Genomic DNA, 23204 nt, shown 5'->3' on the forward strand with positions numbered 1-23204 from the left:
TTGGAAGCCCCTGGCAGTGTTTCTGTTGTCCTAAATTGGCATGGTGGTTGTCAGGCAGGGAGAGAGGGCCTGAGCCGTGCAGGTGCTGGACCTGGGAGGCAGGAGATACTGGCTCCACTCCCAGCTCAACCAGCACCTCATTCTGCGTCTCAGGATTCAGCATGACATCTATAAGCAAAGGAATGAGACTGTCCCAGGACATGCTGTCCAACAGGAATGAAATGACAGCCATGTAAAGAAAGTTTCCCAGTTGCCACATTTAAAAATGTAACCCCCCAAAAAAAAACCCTAGAAACTGATTTTAAGAACATATCTTACTTATTCTACAGTATGTAAAATACTATCATTTTGACATGTAATCAATAAAGAAAGAAACAACATAGTTTACATTCTTTTTACTAGACAAGTCTCAGCGTCTGATGTGCATTTGACCTACAGCACATCTCAGCTCAGAGCAGCCTCCTCCCCAGCACTCCTAGCATCAGTGGCTTTGGCTACTCTATTGGACAGCAACTCCAGGGGTCACACCAGGGGAATTGGCTGAAAAGCGGGAGTAAGTGTCCATAATAACCCTAAAAGAATCTCTCTGAAACAAAGGCGGATTCACTTTTAAACGTCTGAAAACCGGCGGGTTTCACCTCCCTCACGCCTTGGCTACAAGACAGCCCTCCTCCTTGCTGATCCCTTTCTGGATGTAGGGAAGCAACCCTTCACACAGCCAGGGTGTCCGGGCATCCAGGTAGAATTTCCTGCTCTCTGTGTCCAATCCCACAAAGTCCTCCTTCTCAAACAGGATGTAGAGAAGGAGGATCTTATCCCCAGTCTTGTCGGATGCACAGTCCAGCCACTTGGACTTGAGCATGATGAAGAGAGACTCAGTGAAGTCCTCGATCCTCTTCTCCACCACCCGGCAGTCCTCGTAAATTGAAGGCCACGTCGGTGCGCGGCTGCTCGGGCACCTCCCCATGCAGCACAAAGACAAAGAGCCGAGAGTCATAGAGCGTGGTGCCATACAGCTCCTCTGCACGTGGAGCTTCTCGAAGGTCTTGGCCAAGAGGCAGTCGGTAATGATGACAAGGCCCACGACCTTGCGGTGGGTCTGGAATTCGCTCCACCCATTCTCGGGCGCATAGTGGTGACTCTAGTGGATACAGAGTGCCCACTGCGAGCCGCAAGGGATGATCTGCCTCACCAAGGAGATTCGCTTATAGATGCAAAAGAAATTCTCCTCTGAGATGATCCCCACAGGTTGGACCACCACGGGGAGAGTCTGGTGGTCCTAAGCACACTGCACGTAGTCAGGGATGTTCATGTTGCAGGCCCTGACGAGAGGGAAGAGGAGACCGACGTACATACAGTGTTGCGGGCTGCGGGCCTCACTGGGTTGCGGTGACCTGGTGTGTACCAGTCAGAAGGCAGGGGAAGCCCAAGCAAAGCCGGGGGTACAGTTTGTCCTCAGCGTCTGCACATGGCTACCGCAGCTCGGATCACATTACGCAGCTTTTGGTCTAGGCTTCCGCCCTCTGCAGAAAAGGGTCATTTCTTGTTTTCTGTTTCCAAGCACCTAGCCAGGCCCTGATGCAAAGTCAATGCTCAAAACTGCTGAATAAAGGAATGAATAAAGGAACTGCTTCCACACCCCTCAGCAGGATATAATGCAAAGAAACACAGTAGGATCAAAAGACCTGGATTTCAACTCCAATTTATTTGAACTCCTAAGCTGCAGAATACTTGATAAGAAAACTTGCTTTGGGGAGGAGAGTACAGTTCAGTGGTAGAACACATGCTTAGCATGTATGAGGTCCTGGGTTGAATCCTCAGTACCTCATTTTAAAAAAAATGAAACAAATAAATAAACCTATTTACCCCCCTCAAAAAATATTTTTTGAATTCCAAATTCAAGAAAAAATAAACACCTTGCAATTGACACAACGTTGTAAACATGAGTATACTTCAATTAAAAAAAAATCCTTGCCTTACAAGAATATATCTGGATTATTGAACTTTACAAATGTAAAATGCCTAGGTTACCACCTGCATAAAAAGAAGGAAATGTACAAATTTACTGTCCCTCATTTATGAGCTATATTTCCTTTGGGGGGTTTATAACCTCTCAGAGCTAATTTTCTCAGATTAAAAAAAGAAGGAAACATTACCGGATTCTCCATAGTGCTGAAGAATCAGATAAACATATGATAACATCTGACCCACAGAGTTTACTCAATAAGTGCTTGTTGAATGAATGAATAAACAAGCAAAGTGAATGCTGCTCCCTGCCACAGAGCATCATGTTGGTACTGCCTGGAAATTCCAAGCCCACGTTTCACCCGACTCTACACTAACCATGGGTGACCTGGGCAGGCCTGTGTGCTCCTCTTAACCACAGTTTAATCATGAATAGAAATGAGGGCAATAACACAAACCTCAAAGGGTTAGTGAGTCATTACTGAATTGTATCCCAACTTTGCAAGATGGAACCTTTAAAGAAATTTGGGCAAAAAGTCCGTAGGCCCTCTCCATATTATCTCTTACAACTGCATGGGAATCTACATTATATCTCAAAATTAAAAAGTCTAATTTATTAAAGAGGCTATTGAGGTTAAACGTGCTCACTGTCTCAAATAAGGAACACACAGTACAAATAGGTCAATGCCCAGCCCATGAGATATACTCAGTAAACATTCCCACTGAGCCCACTGGTCCCTCCAACTTCGGAGCACGATGATGTGTCCTCATGGCCAGAGGCCCCTGCACCTGAAACTAACAAAGCTAATGGTCCCCACTTTCAAGAACCCCTGCCACCACCGTAGGACTAATTTTGTACTTGTAATTTTTTTCTTTATGTTAAATAGAAAAACGTAATTGCATAGCCTTCAGGCCACCAAAACCTGACTACAGAGACCATGATGGCAGCCCTTCTTCGTGAAACAATAAATTGAAAAGCCATTTCCACAAGATCTCTGTGTAAATCTACTAGGGAACTTCATCCTGGACTGAGAGGAAGAGGACTGGGGAGGAGGGGGCAATCTGCGGCACACAGACCCATGGGCCACCTGTCCCACGATGGAGTTTAGACCCAACACTCACCCTCAAGGAACTTCAGAATAGACACAAGACAGAGTGCTGTGGACAAGATTATTTTTTTTTTTTTAAAGAAATCCCTTATTCCCTCGCAGGATTTGTTTCTACCGAGAAACAAATGTCTTATGTGTATAATGTTTCACAAAACACTTAAATTATTATCACCCCAACTTGACGCATTAAGAAACTGAGGGAGAGAGGTTTATCACATTGTGCAAGATTAGAGAGAGGCAAAAAAAAAAAAAAGATGAGAGAGAGGTATTTAAACCCAAGCCCCTGTTCCAGTGCTCACACTAGAAAGTGGGATATACTGCCCCTTTCCTGCCCTCTCCCTGCAATAAATCTCTGAAGACTCTTTTGTGTGCCACCTGGAATCACAATCACTTCAATTTTCCACAAAGAGCTATGTCACATTTTGGATGTGTCAAAATCTATATGTTGAATGGGAGGAGAGATTTGTATTTTCTGTTTCTCAAAGGAAACATGGCTTAAAAGAAACTGAAAAGCACTTTTCTAGTCTAAGTCTTCATTGTGCAGAGAAGGAAACGGAGGCTCAGAAGAGATGAGGAAAAGGCCTTATTAACAAATATTGCCTCAGCGCAGCACCAAGCCAGCCTTGGGCACTTCTGGGGGAGGATCTGGAAGGCCCAGGAGAATGAGTCTTAGAAAACGGAAAGAGAAGAAGCATACAAGGCCCCGTCTCTACACCATCATACCATGAAGTTCCACCAAATTACCCAGTATGTGTGCAGCCAACATTAATGTGGGATAAACAGGTTATAGAAACCTGGAAGTCTCAACCATAGTGGAAATTCCAACATTTACTTTGTTTTTTTTTCCCAGTTCAAGCATCAGCTCAGTGGGCACTCTGTACCAAGCACTACACGAGGCCTGGGGTTCTCCCAAATACACAACTCTTATATCACGTGAGCAAACCACACACAGGCCCACCAGAAGGAAAATGCCCACAGATAAGGTGGAATTACTGAAACTGAAAGCAGCCAACCAGCATATATTACTAGCAAAAACGGTGCTGCTAGAAATAGACTCATGGACATAGAAAGCAAACTGTGGTTAGCAGGCAGGAAAAGGGGGATTAACAGATACACGTTAATAAATATAAAATAAATGACAAGGACCTAGTATATAGCACAGGGAACTATATTCAATTTCTTGTAATGAGTTGTACTAAAAACAAACTAAAAGATATATAGATACATATGCATATGTTTATAACTGAATCTCTGCTGTACATCTGAAACTAACATTCTAAATTGACTACACTTCAATAAAAAATAATTTTAAAAAATAAGTAAAAATAAAAGCAACGCCATTTAGAAAAAATAAAAGAATACTCTGATCCCCTTAGCTGTAGGTGCTGGAGAATTCTGGTTACAAACACCAAGTCCACTGGATCACTCCAGAACTGGCTGTCACTCTTTCTGACCATCAGAGAGTCACTTGGCTTCATTGAGTTTATTTTCTCTTCTGTGAAAGTCTTCAGTTTGCAACTAACGATGTATAGAATCTCATCATTCACAAACCCAACAATTAATGAGGACTTCCCATGGGCCAGGCTCTGGAAATATGAAAATATAGGGTCCGAGATATATTCATGGGTAGAAGAAATTTATGCCATAAAGACATTAATTCTTCTTGCTTTGATAGACTGATTCAATACAATTCTGTTTAGATTTCCTACCAGAGTTTTTATGGGTAACAAGATAATTTATGGTCAGGAACAACCAAGAATCTTCTTTAGAACCAGCACTGGGAAGGGGTGGATAGGTCAATCATTTCCACTGGTCTTTCTGAAGTGATGAAAACGTTCTGGAATATTAATGGTTGCACCACTGTGAATATGCTAAAGCTGCTGAATTGTAGCATTTAAGTGGGTGGACTTCATGGTGTGTGAACAATATCACAATAAAGACGTTAAATGAATAAATATTTCTTGACAATTATTTTTCCCTCTATACAACTAGTCTGTCCCACAATTTAAGAAGAACCAAAAAACCAAAACAAACCAAATTTTGCCAGGAGCTCTTTAGGACTGCAATGTCCCTGAGTCTCCAACGCCTCTGGTGGTGCTGTTCCTGTTAACACACCCTAGCTGGGCTGGGCTAGTTAGGGACTGTAACTATCTTTTTAAGATCGACGGTCACACGTTTCACCCTGGGAGAGGGAAAGATGGAGGATGTCACAGCCTCATGCCTTCAGCTCATTTTTAACTGAACCAAGCCTTGCTTTCAACACTGTAATCCCTATCACTATAAAAACAGTGACATCATCAAGCACCGCCATCATAACACGTGAAAGTGTTCAAGGTACTTACCTGGGGCAGAAACACTGAGGGAGGAGACGGAAACTCCCTCAGGACTGACGCTCCCTTTTCCCGACTCCACCAGCAGAAGCTGGGGTTCACAGCCGGAGGCTCTCAGCCCGGGGAGGAGCGCCCACAACACTGAGCTGGCCCCCAGGGAGAGGGGAAGGGAGACGAGGGCAGCCCCGGGGTCGCGGGGCAGGGAAAGCAGGGGGGGACGCGGGCAATAGCCCCGCTCGGAGGCCAGGCCCAGCCCCAGCCGCCCGCCCCCATCCGGGTCCGCAGACCCCGCCCGCCCGGGACACAGCCCGCCTAGGGGCGGGGACGGGCCGGCGGCCGAGGAGAGGCAGCCCGGGAGGAGAGGACTCGCGGGCGGGAGAGGGGAAAGGGACTCCAGCCGCGGACTCAGTGGAGCCCGGCTGGGGCGAGAGGCGGCAGGTGCACACCTGGCCCTGGACAGCTGTGGCCGTGGCGCCGGGGCAGTAGCAAAAGTCCTACCAGGCGAAAGAGCTGAGCAGAATTTGGGGCCGATCCCATGCTCGGAGCTGGAGCTTCCAACCCTCGTTCCAGCTGGCACCAACTGCGCATGCGCAGGAGGGCCAGCGATCCTCTCTGGGTTCTGCGAGAGAAGGTGGGGAAGCGAGGGACGGAGAAGATGGGAGGAGGAGGGGAGAAGGGGAAAAGTGGGGGGAGAGACATGGACAGGAGGAGCAGAGAGAAGGCAGGGATCTGGAGGTTGGAGGAGAGTAGCAGAGATGGAGAGAAATAGTTTTAATTCTGGGGGCATCCTGAAGGAGGCAGCAGTTCTGCCTCTGCACACTTCTCTAACCATTCAAGGCCCGCAGCTCATATTTTACCTCCCTGGTCCAGCCCTCCACCCAAGGCCTCTGCAGGACCCCTACGGGGATCACACCCGTTGCCCCAAAGTGGAGCTGGGTTTCCTTTTTCTCTGGGAACCAAGCACCCGCAGGTGTTGTCGCTCAGAACTACCTTGTAAAGTGTACCTATTCCCCTTTTACACGCTGGGACACAGGCAGGCAAGATCTCTGCTTTACCTCCACTGTCCCAGGTGTTGTACTGGCGGGGAGCGGGAGGTACAAGGTCAGATCCCAAAAGGAGCATACTGCCTGAGTTTTGGTGCATAGTCCCCATCCTTCCTGAGTAAACCACACCCCACCCTCGGGGAACCATCAAGGGCACACAGTATGTCCCTGGGTGTGGGATAGCTGCCCTCAATTCCAGTGCCCAGCTTGCTAGGAAGATAGGAGTGTTACTGAGTCTAAATTCATTCTCCTTAGTGCAGGACAGGCCAGTAAGTTGGGAGACCAGGTGTTGGGGCATGGAATAGCAACTTTCTGTAGACCTAGATGGCAAACTAATGTCCTGGAAAATCATCTCCCCAAGTCAGAATTCAGGCTCCTTTCCTACGAGCTTGGTTTTTGCAATCTTCTTGATATAGGAATTCTTTGTTGTTAGAATCCTTTGTTCTCGCAGCTATCTGCCTGGGTCAGATCCCTGTAAACCACCAACAAAACAAACGTTATTTTCTATTATGTAAATTCTTATCTTTATATGAATGGAAAAGTGTTAAATATCCTTAAAGGTCAGAGCCTTCAAAATAGGCTCTCCTGTATATTTTAGGCTCTAGGCAACATTGTTTTACAAGCAAGATGAAGCCTAGGAGACAGAGCACAGGGTTAAAGTCAAAGGAACAGATCTATTATGGAGTCAGATTTGTTCTTTTCTATTACCAGGGCAGAAGACACTTGAGGATTTAAATCCCTTTAAGTTAAAAATAAGTAATACTTTAAAGGAATTTACATACATAGGTCGGAATGTGCATAGCATATCTGGAAAACACACAAAGGATTGTAAACAGTGGCATCTCCAGGGAGGGCTGAAAGAAGAGAGGATGAGGGAAAACTTCTTTCACTTGTGTAATTTTGTGCTCTGTTTGAATTTATTTAACCACATGCATGTATTTCTTTTTCAGTTAAAAAATGTGTAATGGAGCAAAGGATTAGCAAGCTCAGCAAATACAGCAGCCATGGAATCACTGAGCTATCAATTTTGATTTAAGCCAGGAAGCAATTATTGACTCTCTCCTATGTGCCCAGTGCTGTTTTAAGACTTCTTTTATTTTTTTTTTATAAAATAATAAAGTGCTATTCCTCACCCCTGCCCATGGCTGGTGGAAAACCAACTGAGTTTTTATTGAGTTGTTTTCCAAGAAGTAGAGATCAGTTATAAACAGAACACATCTTCAGGGCAAAAAAGGCGGAGTGGTTTACCAGCAGGCCAGATAGCTTTGAAGGTTTTTCAACAGAGGCACACAGAGGCTGAGAGAGAAAGCCTCCAGGACCCTACGAAAAGCTGCCCAAACTGCCTTCTCCATGGCACTACTGAAATAGGAAAGAAAAAATCTGACTCCATATTAGATCTGTTCCTTTGACTTTAACCCTGTGCCCTGTTTCCTAGGCTTAGTCTTGTTGATTCTGCACCTTTTGTAAAACAATGTTGCCTAGAGCCTGAAATATACAGGAGAACCTATTCTCAAGGCTCTGACTTTGAAGGATATTAACACTTTCTATTCACATAAAGATAACAAGTTACAGAATAGAAAACAACATTTGTTTGTTGGAGGTTTACACGGATGTGACCCAGGTGAAGAGCTGCAAGAACAAAGGATTCTAACAACAAAGAATTCATACACCAAGTTTGCAACAACCAAGCATTCCCACTTCCCATTTTTAATATAAGAAGAGCCTGAAATCTGACTTAGGGTGATGGTTCCCCAGGACATTATTCTACCATTTCTCAGCTGGCTTTCCAAATTAAAGTCGCTATTTCTTGCCCCAAAACCTGGTCTCCTGATTTATTGGCCTGTAATGCACGAGCAGAACAAGCCTGGACTCGGAAACACAGACATTGAAAGTACCCATTTGGTATATTAAATGACCTTTTTCTTCTCATCTTCCTGACGTTTTATTCTCTTGAACACTCCTGCTATGTTTATGAAAAACCTGTCATGTGGACACATTTCCACCTCTAGCCACTACCCTTCCAGGTAAGAACTGATGCCAAGAAGGCAATGGAAGTTGCTAGAAGGTATTACCTGGACAAAATAGAGCAGAAGTGGGTTCTGGCTGATGTTCAGGAGCAGGCTGGAACACCTGACAAGATGTTATAAGTACGGAGAGACAGCTGGGCACCAAAGGAGAAGCTTCTAAACTTCCATGAGGGACTTGTTGGATAGGAAGGAAAAGTCCCAGACTATAGCTAGGATCCCACCACGAGCTTCCTGGGCGAGTCTGGGCAAGTAATTTAAAATCTCTAGGCCCATGCTGTCCAACATGGGAGCCACCAGCAGCATGCAGGAGTATGAAGTTATTCTGTAGCCAGACAGAATTATAAAAAGACATTTTATTGCAAAGGCCCAGCAGGTATAATATTTAAAAACGTTATTGGTTATCTTGACCTAACGAGTTATTTTTGTATGTGTAGGTTTCTGTGGTTTGTAAGGCCGGTGACTAATGATTCCGTTACAGTGAATTATTTTGAAATTATAAGTTACTAGACACAGTACCCTCATATCACAGTTGAAAAAACTGATCCACCTAAGCAAGATGATCTGACTTATTAGTTATGAGCAGGGGCTCTTGGGCCAGCCTGCCTGAGTATAAATTCTCACTCTGCCTCCAGGGGGTTCTGTGTGAATCTTGGACAAATTATTGTTGTTTTTGTTGTCGTTGTTATTATTTGTGCCTCTTTTTCCTTACCTTTTAAGTAGCGAGGAATATGTGGACTCTATCTCCTACTGTGTTGGCAGGATTAAATGAGTAAACGTCTGTGCTGCCCACTTCCCTGGGTTTCAGCATTCTCCAGGCAATCAGTGCCAAACTCAGAGGCATTCTCCACTGTCTTCGTCAGTCTGGGATGCTGTAACAAATTACCGCGTGTCGGGTGGCTTAAACAACCAGCATATTCCTTATGGTTTGGAGGCTGAGACTTTCAAGGTCAATGTATCCTTGAGAGGATTGCCAGCTCGAAGATGGCTGTCTTCCCAATATCTTCATATCCCAGAGAGCAGAGAGAAGCAAGCACTCTGGGGGCTTGTATAAGAACACTAATCCCATTCATGAGGGCTCTACTCTCATGACCTCATTTTATCCTACAAATCACCTCCCAAAGGCCCCACCTCGCAATACCATCACCCTGGGAGATGGGGTTTCGACATACGGATTTTGAGGGGATGCAAACATTCAGTCCACACATCGGCTAAGTCTCCCCAACATGCAGTCATCAAACCTGTAGCTAATATCAAAGTAATATTTATATCTCTCTGCCCATTTCCATTCCTGCATCCACTATCACTGAAGCCCTGTTACATTTTATTCCTTATTTTTCTTGTAGAGATTTAATTGATTCCTCTAACTCCAATGCTCCCCTCGCTCCAGTCTGCTTAACAGCCCTGCCAGGTAAGTCTTCTTTAAAACACCTTCCCATTTCACCTGGTTGTTTTTTAGGTGTAAATGTCAGAATCCTCTCCACACCCCATCCTATACCTTTAATCCGTTACAATACGGCTCACTATGTTATTTTCCTCTTACCAATGTAAGAAATTTCCATAAGCTTAAGAGCTTAAACAAGCACAGATTTATCAGCTTATGGCTGTGGAGGTCAGAGATCCAACACAGTCCTCACTGTGCTAAATTCAAGGTAGCAGCAGGTTTCCTTCCTTCTAGAGGGTCTAGAAGAGAATGTTTCCTTGTTGTTGTTTTTTTTTTCCAGTTTCCAGAGGTAACCCACCTTCCTTAGCTTGTGCCCCACGACTTCCTCCATTTTCATGGTCAGCAGCCTTTCTGAACATTGCTCTATGGCTACACCTCCCTCTGAATTTAAACTCAGCTGGGAAATGTCCTCCATTTTAAGGACCCCTGTGAATACATTCGGCCCACCTGGACAATCCAGGCTACTCGCCCTATTGTCTCATCTCAGGATCCCCTTGTCCCATCCCATTCAGGCATTATGGATGTGGCTGCGACACTCACCTGTGTAACATTTCCTCTCATGAGCATTTTATGGTTCAAGGCACTTATGAATGACTTTTTCTTTTTCTTCCTTAGCCTTTCTGCATTCAGTATGTCTGGTGGATTATATGAATCCTTTTTATTTGTTCCCCTGCACTAATCTTTAATAATGTATCATGGGTTTAAAACGCTAACTGATAGACAATTTAGAAGACAGAAATCCTCTAAGATTTTTGTCCTAAAATATCTGTCATGCATTTTGCCATGTATAGTAACATGTCACAGGTGGCTACCCTGTGGCCGGGGAGAGACATGATTCTGCCATCACACTCCCCTCATTTTCACCAATGTGCTGATCACCTAACCAAGGCTCTATGCTCCCCACTTCACTCACTTCCTCCTCCTTTCCATTGACTACCCTGTTCCCATCACTTCCTTCATTCAGCACATCAGGATTTCATGACCATATTCTTCTCTAAATGGAAAGGGTATCTTGAATCTAATGTCTGACAACTCTTCTTACTGTATATGCACACACTGACCTGCACAGAACCCCGTCCAGCTCTTTATTTTCCTAGAATCTCCCAGAGGAATCAGTTCCATGATGATGGTAATGATGATGATGATATTGACAATGATGACAGGGACCTCTCAAGGATTCTGATAAAGAGGGAATCAATAAAGGGAGGGAATCATTGCAAAATTGCCCCAGAGACAGGCTTAAAAGTAAATAACTTCTATAGTGTTTAATGAAATTGCCTAATATTTAACTATTTTTAAAAATTTATATCGCTGAATTTAAAATTTTAACGGGAATTCTCATTCACCAGTAACCAAGATTCAACTCTAGGACCAAAGTCTAAGGATTTCAATCTTCTAACAAATTGTCCACTAGCCTTTTAAACACGTGATTCTTTTAAAAAGCTTAGTGCTGGGCTGAAAATAAGCAGGATTCATATAATCTCACCAGACACAGTGAATGTGGAAAGACTAAGGAAGAAAAACAAAAAGCCCTTCATAACGTCTTGAACTTCACGTTGCTCACAGGAGAAAATGTTTGCCAAGTTGAGTGTCACATCAACATGACGCCTGAGTGGGATGGGGAAGCTGATCTTCCTCATCAGACATTTATCCTGATTTGTTAGATGCCAACACAGTTTCCTCATTTGATTTGCTTCTAACAAGTATGGAAGAATTTACGTTCTACCAAAAGCAGTCTAAACATTTTCCCCTGCTGTCAGGTCTCTGGACTGAATGTCTCCACAAGAAGGACATGAATATGCTTCATAGGGAATTCTTCCTGAGAAGCAACAGGATTTTCGAGGGCAGAACTGCAGGCCCCCCATGGAGGGCTGGAGGAGGGCTACAGGGGGCACTGGAAAAACAGCAGGAGTGGGTTCAGATACTACCACTCAGGTCGCCAAAGACAGCATTGCTATCTCTGAGGATATGACATTCTCCCAAAAGTTCCATGAGTGAAGGTACCTGTGAACACTAAGCAGGTTGTTAAGAAACAGCAGCACATAATTTGCGGCACAACTCAATTACAGTATGTTTTGATATTTGGAAAATAATTAGCCCATTGTCCTTTGAAACTGCAGCAGTAGCAATAGAAATAAAAAAGGCTGAGCCGTCTTGGAGACAACAATCAATAAACAATTCTAAATCTGCAGGATTCCTTGACGATATGCAAGCAATGAGCTAGATGTGTCTTGCAGATACTTCTTACTGCAGGGCGCTCTCCTGCAAAGCATAGAACTAGTTTTCTCAGCAGACAGAGGGAACCAAGTCAAGATTCCAAATCTTGAGAGATTTGCTATATGGCAGGAAAGATCACACAATTACATCCAGCCAAATATGAATAAATGTAATCAAATATTATCAAATGTGATTGGAGCACAGATGAAACAGAAATTCCTTTCACCTGGGATCTAGAGAGACTTCTTCAGAAAATGTGGCTTTGGAGATGGCCAAAGATATGGGTTGAATTTTGGCAGAACAGGATGTAAGGAATTTTAAAACTGATTCTAAAATTCATATAAAAATACAAAGGATCCCAAATATCCAAAACAATTTTGAACAAGTAAAACAAAGTTGGAAGACTTGCACTATCTGATTTTCAGCTTTTTTTTTTTTAAACTACAGTAATCATAAAGTATGGTGTTGGTGTAAAACAGGAAAATAGAATAATGGAGCAGAATAGAATGTTCAGAACTAAACCAACACTTATATTGACAATTGATTCTCATAAAGGATGTAGTGGAGAAAGGATCTTTTCAACAAGTGGTGCTGGAAGAATTAGAGAGTGATATGCAAAAAAAAAAAAAATGAACTTTGATCCACACCTCAGAAAATATACAAAAATTAACTCACAATGGATCATAGATCTTAATAGGAAATCTAAAACTACAAAACAGCTAGGAGAAAAAGCATAGGCTTAAGCTTTATGACCTTGGGTTTGGCAAATATTTCTTTGCTATGACACCAAAAGTATAATCTATTTTAAAAAGAAACTGATAGAGTGAACTTTATCAAAATGAAGACTCTTCAAAGCTGTTCTAAACCCTGCTAAGCAAATGAAAAGACAAGCTATAGACAGAAGCTATTTGCAGATCATATATCTGATAAAGGTCTCTCTTTGTATCTGATCCAAAATAAAGAGATCTCAAAACTCAATAATAATGCAAACACCTGAATGAATAAATGAGGCCAGAAAACACACTTCAGTAAAGATATCCAGATGGATAATAAGCATAAGAAAAGATGCTGATTAAAGATGCCATTAGTCATTAGAGAAATGCTTTTAATAACCACAGTGAGATACTAGTACACATACATACAAGAATGAATACGATTAGAAAGACCGACCTTACAAATTGCTGGTAAGGAAGTAGAGCAAGCAGAGCTGATACACACCACAAGGAATTTACAATAGTACAACCATTTTGGAAGAGTCTTTAACAGTTTCTTTAAAAAAGGAAAATACCTATCTACCATATAACCCAGATATTCCTCATCTGGTGCTTTAGAAAAGAAAAGAATATGTCCATATAAAGACTTGTAACCAAATATTCACTGCAATTTTATTTATAATAGCTCAAGTTGTAAATAACCCATGCATCCATCAAGAAGTAAATGGAGAAACAAATGATGGTCTATCCAAACACTGCTCACAACAAACTATTCAGTAAAAACTCAGCACAAAACAATACTCTGCTATAAGAAAAATAAGCTATTAATACAGCAACACAGATGACGCTCAAAATAATTACACTGAATGAAACAAGTCAGACAACATAGAGTAGATACTGCATTAATCCATTCATACAACGATGTTGAAAATGCAGACCAATATGTTGTGATGGAAAGCAGATCAATGGTTTCCATGGGAAGAGATGGGGAGGGAGGGAGGGACAACAAATGGCAGGAGAGAAGCTTTGTGGGTGATGGGTATGTTCACTCTCTTGAATGTGGTCATGGTTTCTTGGGGATATACTTATGTCAAAACGTATTAGCTGTACACTTTATACGTGTGAAAATTACTTTGCCAAGTATACCTCAAAGCTGTTTTAAGAAAAAAGGCACTTCAGTCCTGATCCACCTCAGCGCCTGATTGGAGCGACATGATCAGTCCCTCACCCTGTTTGCCTAACAGGAAGGTAGAAAACCTCTCACGGAAAATAACATATGGATTTTTCATTTGCAATGTCTGCCATGTAATAAAGAATTTCAAGACATGCAACATGTCAAGACTATATAACGGATAATATGAGAATAAGAAACATTAGACAAAGGATGCAAACCCCCAGGTGATGTAGGCATCAGAGTTACCAATAAAGGCTATAAAATACTTTTAATATATTCAAGAAAATAAGGAAATTATGGGAGAATAGACAACAGGGTAAAGACTTTCACCAGGGAAATATACTGGAATGTATTTTTAAGAGAAATCAAACAGATACTCTAGAACTGAAGCTTTCAGCTCTGGAAACAGGTAAACAGAGCTAATTAGGATCCCTTTTAAGTAAAACTTTCAGTAATGCCGGGTAAAATACAACAACAAATGTAACACAGAGCTAACTATGGAAAGAGAAGTTCCCAGGTGACAATACAAAGAGGACACTTAAAGCCCAGAGTGGTAATCTTGTGAGCTGATGCCACCACACCCTGGAGGGAAGGGGTTTTAATCTGCACATAAATAGAGATACAATGTCCATTTAGGAAAAAGGGTCCATACCAGATGTAGAAGACACTTCCTTTATATCAATATAGTCAGAGACAGAGATGTAAAGTGGCAGCAGAGGTCACAGTGACACAGGGCCCTGGGCCAAAGATTGTGAACACCTCTGCAAGCTGGGAATGGTAGGAGGACGAATCCCTCCCTAGAGCCTCGGTGTGGAACGTAGCCTTGGCCACATGTTGGTTTTAGCCCACTGACAATGACTTTGCACTTCTGCACAATAGAAGAGTGAGACGATGAATGTGTATTGCTTTAAGCCACTGAGTCTGTGGTCCTTTGTTACAACAGCAAAATGAAAGGAACTCAGGAACCAACATGAACATGAACCCCAAGCTGCCTGCTGTGCTGGCAGGAAGTTCTTTGTCTCTGATCCTGAGGGAGTCTCCTGTCTTCTGGCAGCATCCACAAACTACCTCATGCTAACTTGACAGCTTGCAGAGGGTTAAATCTTAACCCTGCACAGTTCTTCATATTTAGTTAATAAAAATGATGGTGTCATCATGGGTATTTTTCTATCTTTTAAATACCCTTCAGTCTTCTAATAAAGCTACCTCTAATTGAGAGACAGTGTAAATAGTTTTCAATCTTCATAATAAATAACTGTGGTTTTATTTGGTTATTTAAATTATGAATAATAATATTCACATTAGTAAAAGTTATTAAAATCAACATTGTTTAATGAAAATATCATTTCTTTTTGCATGAACATGTATTAACTACAATAAATGTTCCATGCTTTGTTCTACGATTTACTGTTAGAGCCTTAAAGAATAATATTTTCCTCAAAAGATATTATGGCAAAGGGATTTCTTTTGGTGGAACAGTTCCTACATCAAATCTGGTGCATGGCTCAGGCCACTGGGAACCTAGAGTTGATAGAAATTAGGAGGCATTATAAACACAAAATGATTTTTAAAGGAATTAAACAACTGGATGTGTGAAAACAAAGAATCCGAGAATATTCTAGTGAAATAAATGTATTTTTCAGCTTAAGCAAGACACTGGGTGAATAAATCTAAAATGAAAAAACCACCCAGAGATCAGCAGTGAGTCATGCATGCAGTGTGACTGATCAAAACCAAGTTGTTTCCAAACCAGTGTGCAGGCTTGATGCCTTCATGAATCAAGTCTGTGTGGCACCAGGTCACCTCGAATACATGTTGATGAGGTATTTATAAGCCCTTCACCATCCCAGCACAAAGCCCACACATGAGCCACAAGACCATCACCAACACATCTGCAAAACTCACAGCATGGTGAATAGCACTTTTCTTGTTCAGTAGCCGGTGGCAGGGCACTGTGAGCAGACAGAGATACAGGGACACAGAGACACAGAGGCACTTCCCCTCACTCAGCTGATAACCTTCCGTGCATTCCTGGGGACAGGATTGTCATAAAATGCACCATGGATTGATCCTCCTCCTAGGAAAGGAACGGTAGGTCTGTCCTCAGGTTCGAGCAAGGGTGGCCGGAGGATATCAGAAGAGCTGTTTCAGCACAACGAATAGAATTTTCGGCCACCGTGACCACGAGAGACAGGTCTCCAGCCATCCCGGTAGGCACTTGGGCTCCTGACAAAAGCTGGGCTCAGTAAAGGCTTGAGTAGAAGGCACAGAGCTGAGGGTTGCCCCAGCAAGAGACAGGAGGTAGGGCCTGGTTTATACTGCTCTGGGTGTATCCCAGCCTCATCCGAATACGAAATCAGAAATTTGCAAAACAGCAGAGCTGGGATGGATCATCTACTCCAGACTCCTCACATTACAGTTTAAAGGGTGGCAGCCCTGGGAGGCAAAGCAACGTGCTAAAGGCAGAACGTGGAAGAGGCAGCGCGAGATAAAATGCACCGTGCCAACCCCTGTTCAAGGATGCTGACACTGAGTGTGGGGCCAAGGTTTCCAACGAGGAGAATGAGACAGTGTAAATACTTTGTTCCCCACAAAACCCCAAATATTTTTTAATGGCACAAAACTCACCTTAACTAGCTCTCTTCTGAGGGGGCTCTCTTCTGCTTCTTCGTCTTTCTGTCTGTCTCCATTTCTCTCTCTCATACAAAAACACATACAATTTTGTGAAAAGGGACTTCCTGCCATACAAAACAAAATTCATATCTTCAAAAATAAACCTGACAATGCACGTTTCTCAATTCAAGTCTTTGTGTGGGGTCTGGGCAACTGGCTTATTTTCTAGAACATTCGGTGGTTCGAAAATCAGATCATCTTCCCCAAAGGAAGAGTTCTGGTCCGTGTTGATGAAGTTGGGGATGTCACATTTCATGAGCAAGTTCGGCTCCTCCTCTGGCCACCTGCTGCATCTGATGGCTTCCTGGAGCCGAACATCACTGTCAAGGGCTATGGTTGGGATACCAGCTTTGGCCTTGTCGAAGTGTCCCACTTCATTGACGTAGCTGTGAAAGATGGACCTAGATTCGTCATTGACCTGCCAGAGAACATCTTGGGCACCAGCGGTCTCCCAAAGTCTGACACAAATCTGTTCAGTCTGAATCTGTTCTCGGGAGACTCTGCATTGCTATAAAGAAAACCAAAATAAAATATCGCTCACACTCTAGCTCGGTGACCTGAAGAATCATAGTTTTTGCCATCTACTGAGAGCAAACCCCTGCAGAGAGCATGCTGACAAGCACTGGAATTGAAAGACATCACTTCTGAACACATACAATTACACCCAAGGCAAAAGTCTCAAGTGAGGACCCTTGGAAAATCCTGAAAAGACATCGCTCCCTGAGAATCCTCAATATTGGTGTCTCGCACACCAGTGTTTCTCAGTGGGACAATCAGATCATCTTCATCAGATTTAGTTAAAGTGCTTCTTAAAATGCAGAATTCTGGTGTGCACACCCTCAGAGTCTCAGAGGTAAGGACGGGTAGTCTGTATTTTCATAGCCACCAAGATCACTAAACATGCTCAGGTTTAGCACCGCGGTCTACATCGGGTCACCTGAGCATCGACAATGCTGTCTCATGTGGTGGGGTGGCCATGTGTGTCAGGGTGCTGTCCTAACCACGTGACTCCCCTGATTCTCAAAACTCACAGTGCAGCCCCATTGGGCAAGAAATACCACCATTTCACAATGCATACTCAAGGCGCCCGACTGACAGATACAATCAGTGATAGGAGAGGGGACAAAACTCAGCTTCCTGATACCTTCTTTCACTTACTGTGGGACAAATGATCAATTCAATGGTAATAAATTAGTGAGTGAGTGAATAAGATGACTCGTTATTCCCACGAGTGCCTGGAAGAGCGAGCCTGGGCACACTGAGAACCGTAACAGCCCATCTACGTAATTGCCATCCTCCCCAGATCTATGTAAAGGTTACTACCACGCAGGCAGTGTCTCCTGAAGGACAAGAATCATGTCTGAACACACTCTCAAATCCAGAACAGAACCTGACAACAATTAGGCTCTGGAGTCTGTGTTTAGCGAGTGTGGAATCTCAGTGATTTCAGCTCTTAGACCTTGCCTTCCCATCCCACCCCTCATGATATGGCCCCTAAGACCAGTTCTTTCAGGGCTGGGGCCATGGAACCCATTTACAGGACTGGAAGAATCTGATCATATAAACCATCCCCCAGATTATCATCAAGTGTCATCTGCATTTCAGGGATCAGTAATTCCAGAAGCTTTGCAGTTCAGGCAGCTGAGGGATTTTTATATCAGCTCTGTCTTCTACTGTGACTGCCTGGGTGATATCCGACAAGGAATTCTCAAAAGCCTGAGCTTTTCCTTTCAGGAATAATCTAATTAACAAATCTCGCTGACCACTCAACCAATGTGATGTGAAGATCAATGATTTACACAGGAGTACAACATTCACTAGGTCGTGGATTTAGAATCAGAGAAAAATCATTTGAGAAAGATTGACAGAATTTAGCTTTAATGCAAATTTAAGTATTCTTACCTTTCAGTAAATCATCTTCCCCTACTTATCACTTCACCCAAGTTTAAAAGATATTTGAGAACAGGGATGAGTGTGCCAGCAATCTGTGACCCAATAACCTAAAATGTCACCTAGGAAAAAGAGAGGAGTAACACATTTTTAAAAAGCATGGTGAGGATGGCGGGGCCATCCCCCAACTCCACACTAAGGAGCTCTGAATAATAGCTTTCCTGCCTGCCTGGAGCATCAGCTGATGTGAAAACCCACCCAGAAACCTCACTGTCCAGCAGCTCTTCCGTAACACAGGCTACACTTCCTCAGAATTAAGAATTGGGTCAAGTAACCCCTTCGCTGAAGAATAAAGATAAAGGAGAACAAGAGGTTTCTGCCCCTCCCCAGGGGAGAGCCCAGACCTTGGGCTGCATGCACTGCACCCACCTCCCAGGAGAAGAATTAACTGGAGAAGGTCTTTCTGCGAAACTGGGGCAGCAAAGTTTGAGATGGGAACAAATTGACCAGCTGGCCAGGGACAGCCGCCTTCGTCGCTGCCTTGGCAGCTGCCTCCTCCCCCTCAGCACATCCTGCCCACCTCCAGTGGCTAAGCTGTCAGGGAAACTGTGCTTTGGGACCTGGGTCAAAAGAGGCTGCCCCCAGGCCAAGCTGCGGAAGAGATGGGAGCTAAACCACCAGCTCCCAAGCGGCAGGCTCCATACCCCCGCCAACACCCCGCCGCCCCCTCACCCTACTGCAACCCCGGGGCAATATGACCCGGAGAAAAGTGACCTGGGAACGAGGGTCGGCCACGTCAGGCCTCCAGAGAGATGGGAGCTTATCCTCCACCTCGCCAGGGGCAGCCCCTCTCTCTCCAACACCTGATCTCACCGCGCCCACCTCCCAGGAGCAACCTGACCGGGTGTGGGGTGTCAGGCGAATCTTGCGCGGGAGAGGCCATCCCCAGGCCAGGTCAGTGGAGAGGAGAAGAAGTGGCCCCATTAGGCGGGGCAGCCGGACATTGCAGCTGCCTCTGCACTTCGACCGCATCGCGCCCTTCTCCCAGGAGCAAGCTGACCTGGAGACGGGCATCCGGCTTCTTGGGCAGCAGAGGACGCCCCCAGGATTGGCAGCGGGGAAGAGGAGAGCAAATTGACAGGCTCAGCGCTGCAGGTCTTCTACCCCCGCCTTCGCCACCCCCGCACCTTAAAGGCACCGCCAAGGGCACCCCTCCCCCAGCAGGTTGAATGGGACAGGTGTGTCTGGTGATCTGGGGGAGGAGAGGCCACTCCCACACCAGGCAATCGGGGAGACGGGAGCCAATCCACCAGCTCCCCAAGGCAGCCACCTACCCCCGCAGCAGCCACCTCTCTTGACCCCTGACCTCACGGTGGCCTCCTCTAGGGAGCAGGCTGACCTTGAGATGGACGTCCGGCGAACTTTGGACAACAGAGACCGCCCTCAGGGCAAACCATGGGGGGAAATGGGAGCAAATGGACCGGCTCCATGGGAAAACCTGCCGCTGCTGCCACCACCCCCAACGTACCACGCCCGCCTCCCGGGGTCAGGCCGACTAGGATACACGTGTCCCGTAACCCAGGGCAACAGAGACCGCCCCCAGGACAAGCCGCGGGGAAGATGGGAGCAAATGGGCCCGCTCCCCCGCTGCAGGCCCCCGACCCCCGCCACCCGTGCACCCTGACTACCCTGCCTCACGCCCCCAGCAGGCAAAGTGGGACAGGGGTGTCCGGGGACCTGGCGCAGCAGATGCCGCCTGCAGGCCACGCGGCACTGACATGGGAGCTAATACACCAGCTACCCCGGGGCAGCCTCCCTATCCCCGCAGCCACCACCTTACCAGCCCCCTGACTGCACCGCACCCATCTCCCAGGTGCAACCTCACCTGGAGTCGGACCGCAGGCAAATCTCCGGCGGCAGAGGTCGCCCTCAGGCCAGGCCGCGCGGGACAGAAGAAATGGAGCTACACCCTGGAACGGACCCCCTCCCCCTGCAGCCGCCGCCGCCGCCGCCTCCCAGGGGCAAGCTCACCTGGAGACCCGCGTCCCGCCTCTATGACAGCAGAAGCTGCCACTGGCTCCGCCGCGGGGGAGAGCTGAGCGAACTGACCGGTTTTCGCGCGGCAGTCCCCCTAACCCCGTGGGCCCCGCACATTAATGGCACCGTCCCGACTCAGCAAGCTGAGTGGGACAGGCGTGTACGGTGACCAGGGGCAGCAGAGGCCGCTCCCAGGCCCGGCAGCCGGGAGAAGGCAGCTATTCCACCAGTTCGCCAGAGGCAGCCGCGCTCCGCCCCCCTGTCGCTGCCGCTGCCCCCTGACCTAACCGCCCCACCTCCCAGGAGCAATCTTACCTGGAGTCCAACATCTGGCGAATCTCCAGCGGCCAAGGCCCCCCTAGGCCAAGCTGCAGGGAAGAGAAGAAATCGACCGGCTTGCCCTGGCAGCCTCCCACGCACCGCCGCCTCCGCCGCCCCAAAGGATTGCACTAGCCTCCCGGGGTCAGGCTGACTGCTAGGATGTGCACTTGCCTTCTAATCCTGGCCACGTGAATGAGCACCTCCCTGCATCCCTACACTCCCTGCACCTCTGCACCCCTGCCACTATCTGCACTTCTGCACTGCCTGCACTTCTGCACCCCTGCACCCCCGCATCCCCTGAACTTCCTGTGCCCTCCACAGCCCCTGCACCCCTGTCACCAGTTACACTTTTGCACTGCCTACACTCCTGCACCCCTGCATGTCCCACACACCACCTCTTGGGCCTGTGGCAGAGTCTCTGCTGTTAGACCAATGCAAAGGAACTCACATCTTTGCCAGTATATGATGCATCAGTGGACGTCTGGGGTTGGCTGCAGGAAGGTACATGTTCCCGGTCACTAGCCTGGGCCACTAGGGTGATCTCTCTGAGGTCACCAAGGGCGGGCTCAGAGATGCTGTTTTCCGGGAAGAGAGGAGTTGAAACAGGTCTTGAGGGCAGAGCTGTGCTCACCAGGCCGTCCACGCTTCATGTTTTACACAGGGCTTCGGAGAAGTGAAATGGATCCAGCCAAGTAAGACCGGCCTGCTGTACGCCCACCTCAGTCCTGGGCTTTGAGTCAGACCGACTGGCTCCCACCCTCACGGCCCAGTTTTGGTACCTGAATGGTCCCTTTGAGGCATCCCATCAGTTCTCATGAAGAAGTCTGGCTGCTTCCACCCCATGGCCCTCCCTCCTGTGCTGGCCTCAGGAAGTTTCCTTATTTGGGGAAGAAGGCAGCCCACCCCCTACCCCACCCCTCACCATGCTCTCACCCAGGCTGCTGCTCTCTCTACCCATCAGAGTCTGGAAAGCCATCCCTCTTCAGTTATGTCCCTTCTGAGATGGACTTGCTTCCACTCAATTCTAGGCAAGGATGCACCATGGAATGCACTGGGTAAGAGAACCAAAATAAATACTTTCTTCTGTGAGGTTTTCTGTTTATCTACTGGGATGGGCTGTGTGTAGTTTGCTACAGCTATTGGTGTGAGAGGCTAAAACAGCCTGTGTGTCCTTGTTTTCATCTCCCCGCTGTCTTTGGGTTTTCCCTTGACACTCCTGAGACATTTACTTCTTTTAGTTTTATTCCTGTTATTACACAGGGGCCCTACTGACATGGAGGTAAGGTGTTGGGGGAGCAGGACAGAGCAGGGCATCTGTAGTCCTGTGATTAGTTCTCATTGAGCCTATGCCTGAGCTGTGACCTCCACAAGTGTGTCTCTTTCCCCCCACCCCAATTTGGGTGAGACAGAAGGGATTTCCTTTCTCCCAGGTTGGTTAGGCTCTGGTAAAATAATTTCTCATTAAAAAAACAAACAAACAAAAAACAACTTCCCCAAATGAAACAGAATGTTTTGGGTATATTTCAATAGAGTTATTTTCTCCTTTCCAGGCAGGAAGCATGAGGAGTTATCCTCTGAGGCCTTCATTCTGAGAACAGGACACGGTCCTGGAGGTAAAATGCATGAAAAAGAGCAGGGGGCCCCTCTGACTGGCCCCCTGTAGTTGTCACACTCGGACTTCCCCACGCTGAGATTTCCACTGGCCTCAGGGACCTGTTAAATCTGCCTGCCCTGGGGGTTGTTACAAAAGCGGGTTCTGCCCTGGGAGCTGTGACTCGCCAAGCCTGCCTGGCTGCCTCTCTGTGTTGGGAGCAGATTTTCCCCTCATTTTTCTGGGATCTAAGAAGTACAGTGGGATTGCAGCTCCCTCAGCTCTGGTGTTGTTTTCAGGACAGAAGGAGCAATTTCTGAGCTCCACACGAGCTGGAACAAAGGCTGGAATCCTCCCCTCCTCTGCCTCCGTGCAATAAGTGGCTGTGGTTCTAGCCGAATTTCTGAAGATGTGGATTTAAACACACACATCCCAGCCCCTACAGGAGCACACAGTCCCATAAATCCCCCCAGTTTCCACTGGTAACTACTGAGCTGATGGGGACACGGGTTTCGGTTCCACAGAGGCCTGACTGCACTACTTGCTCCGTGGCCTATTAACGTGGTTGCTCTGGGTCTTGTCTGAAGTGGCTTGCTTACCGCACCTGGTACATGGGAAACACAAAATAAGTTCTAGAAACTTCACTTTTTCTCCCTCCAGGGCCTTCAAACAT

General features: G+C 46.1%; 1 protein-coding gene and 1 long non-coding RNA gene across 4 annotated transcripts in view; both read right to left on the reverse strand.

Annotated features, from left to right (window-relative positions):
- LOC141575159 (uncharacterized) overlaps positions 1-8826 on the reverse strand; it is a 115542-nt gene extending 106716 nt beyond the window's left edge. The window contains exons 1-2 of the mRNA XM_074353779.1: positions 8520-8826; positions 5417-6133 (exon numbers count right to left, since the gene is read on the reverse strand). Coding sequence (XP_074209880.1) covers positions 5417-6133; positions 8520-8826 — 1024 coding nt within the window. The remainder of the gene's footprint in view (positions 1-5416; positions 6134-8519) is intronic.
- A 4467-nt stretch (positions 8827-13293) lies between these two features.
- LOC141575114 (uncharacterized) lies at positions 13294-22171 on the reverse strand. 3 transcript variants are annotated; one of them, XR_012502470.1, is made up of 6 exons: positions 21874-22171; positions 21389-21515; positions 19357-20987; positions 18595-18704; positions 16648-17200; positions 13294-16096 (listed from the first exon to the last, which is right to left on the reverse strand). It is a non-coding gene; the product is annotated as an uncharacterized LOC141575114 (long non-coding RNA). The 3 variants fall into 3 exon arrangements; XR_012502471.1 differs by lacking the exon at positions 21874-22171 and having other exon boundaries at positions 19484-20987; positions 21389-21825; XR_012502469.1 differs by lacking the exon at positions 21874-22171 and having other exon boundaries at positions 21389-21825.
- Positions 22172-23204: the final 1033 nt, after the last annotated feature.

Source organism: Camelus bactrianus, chromosome 26, assembly GCF_048773025.1.
Source record: "Camelus bactrianus isolate YW-2024 breed Bactrian camel chromosome 26, ASM4877302v1, whole genome shotgun sequence".
Taxonomy (NCBI): Eukaryota; Metazoa; Chordata; class Mammalia; order Artiodactyla; family Camelidae; genus Camelus; species Camelus bactrianus.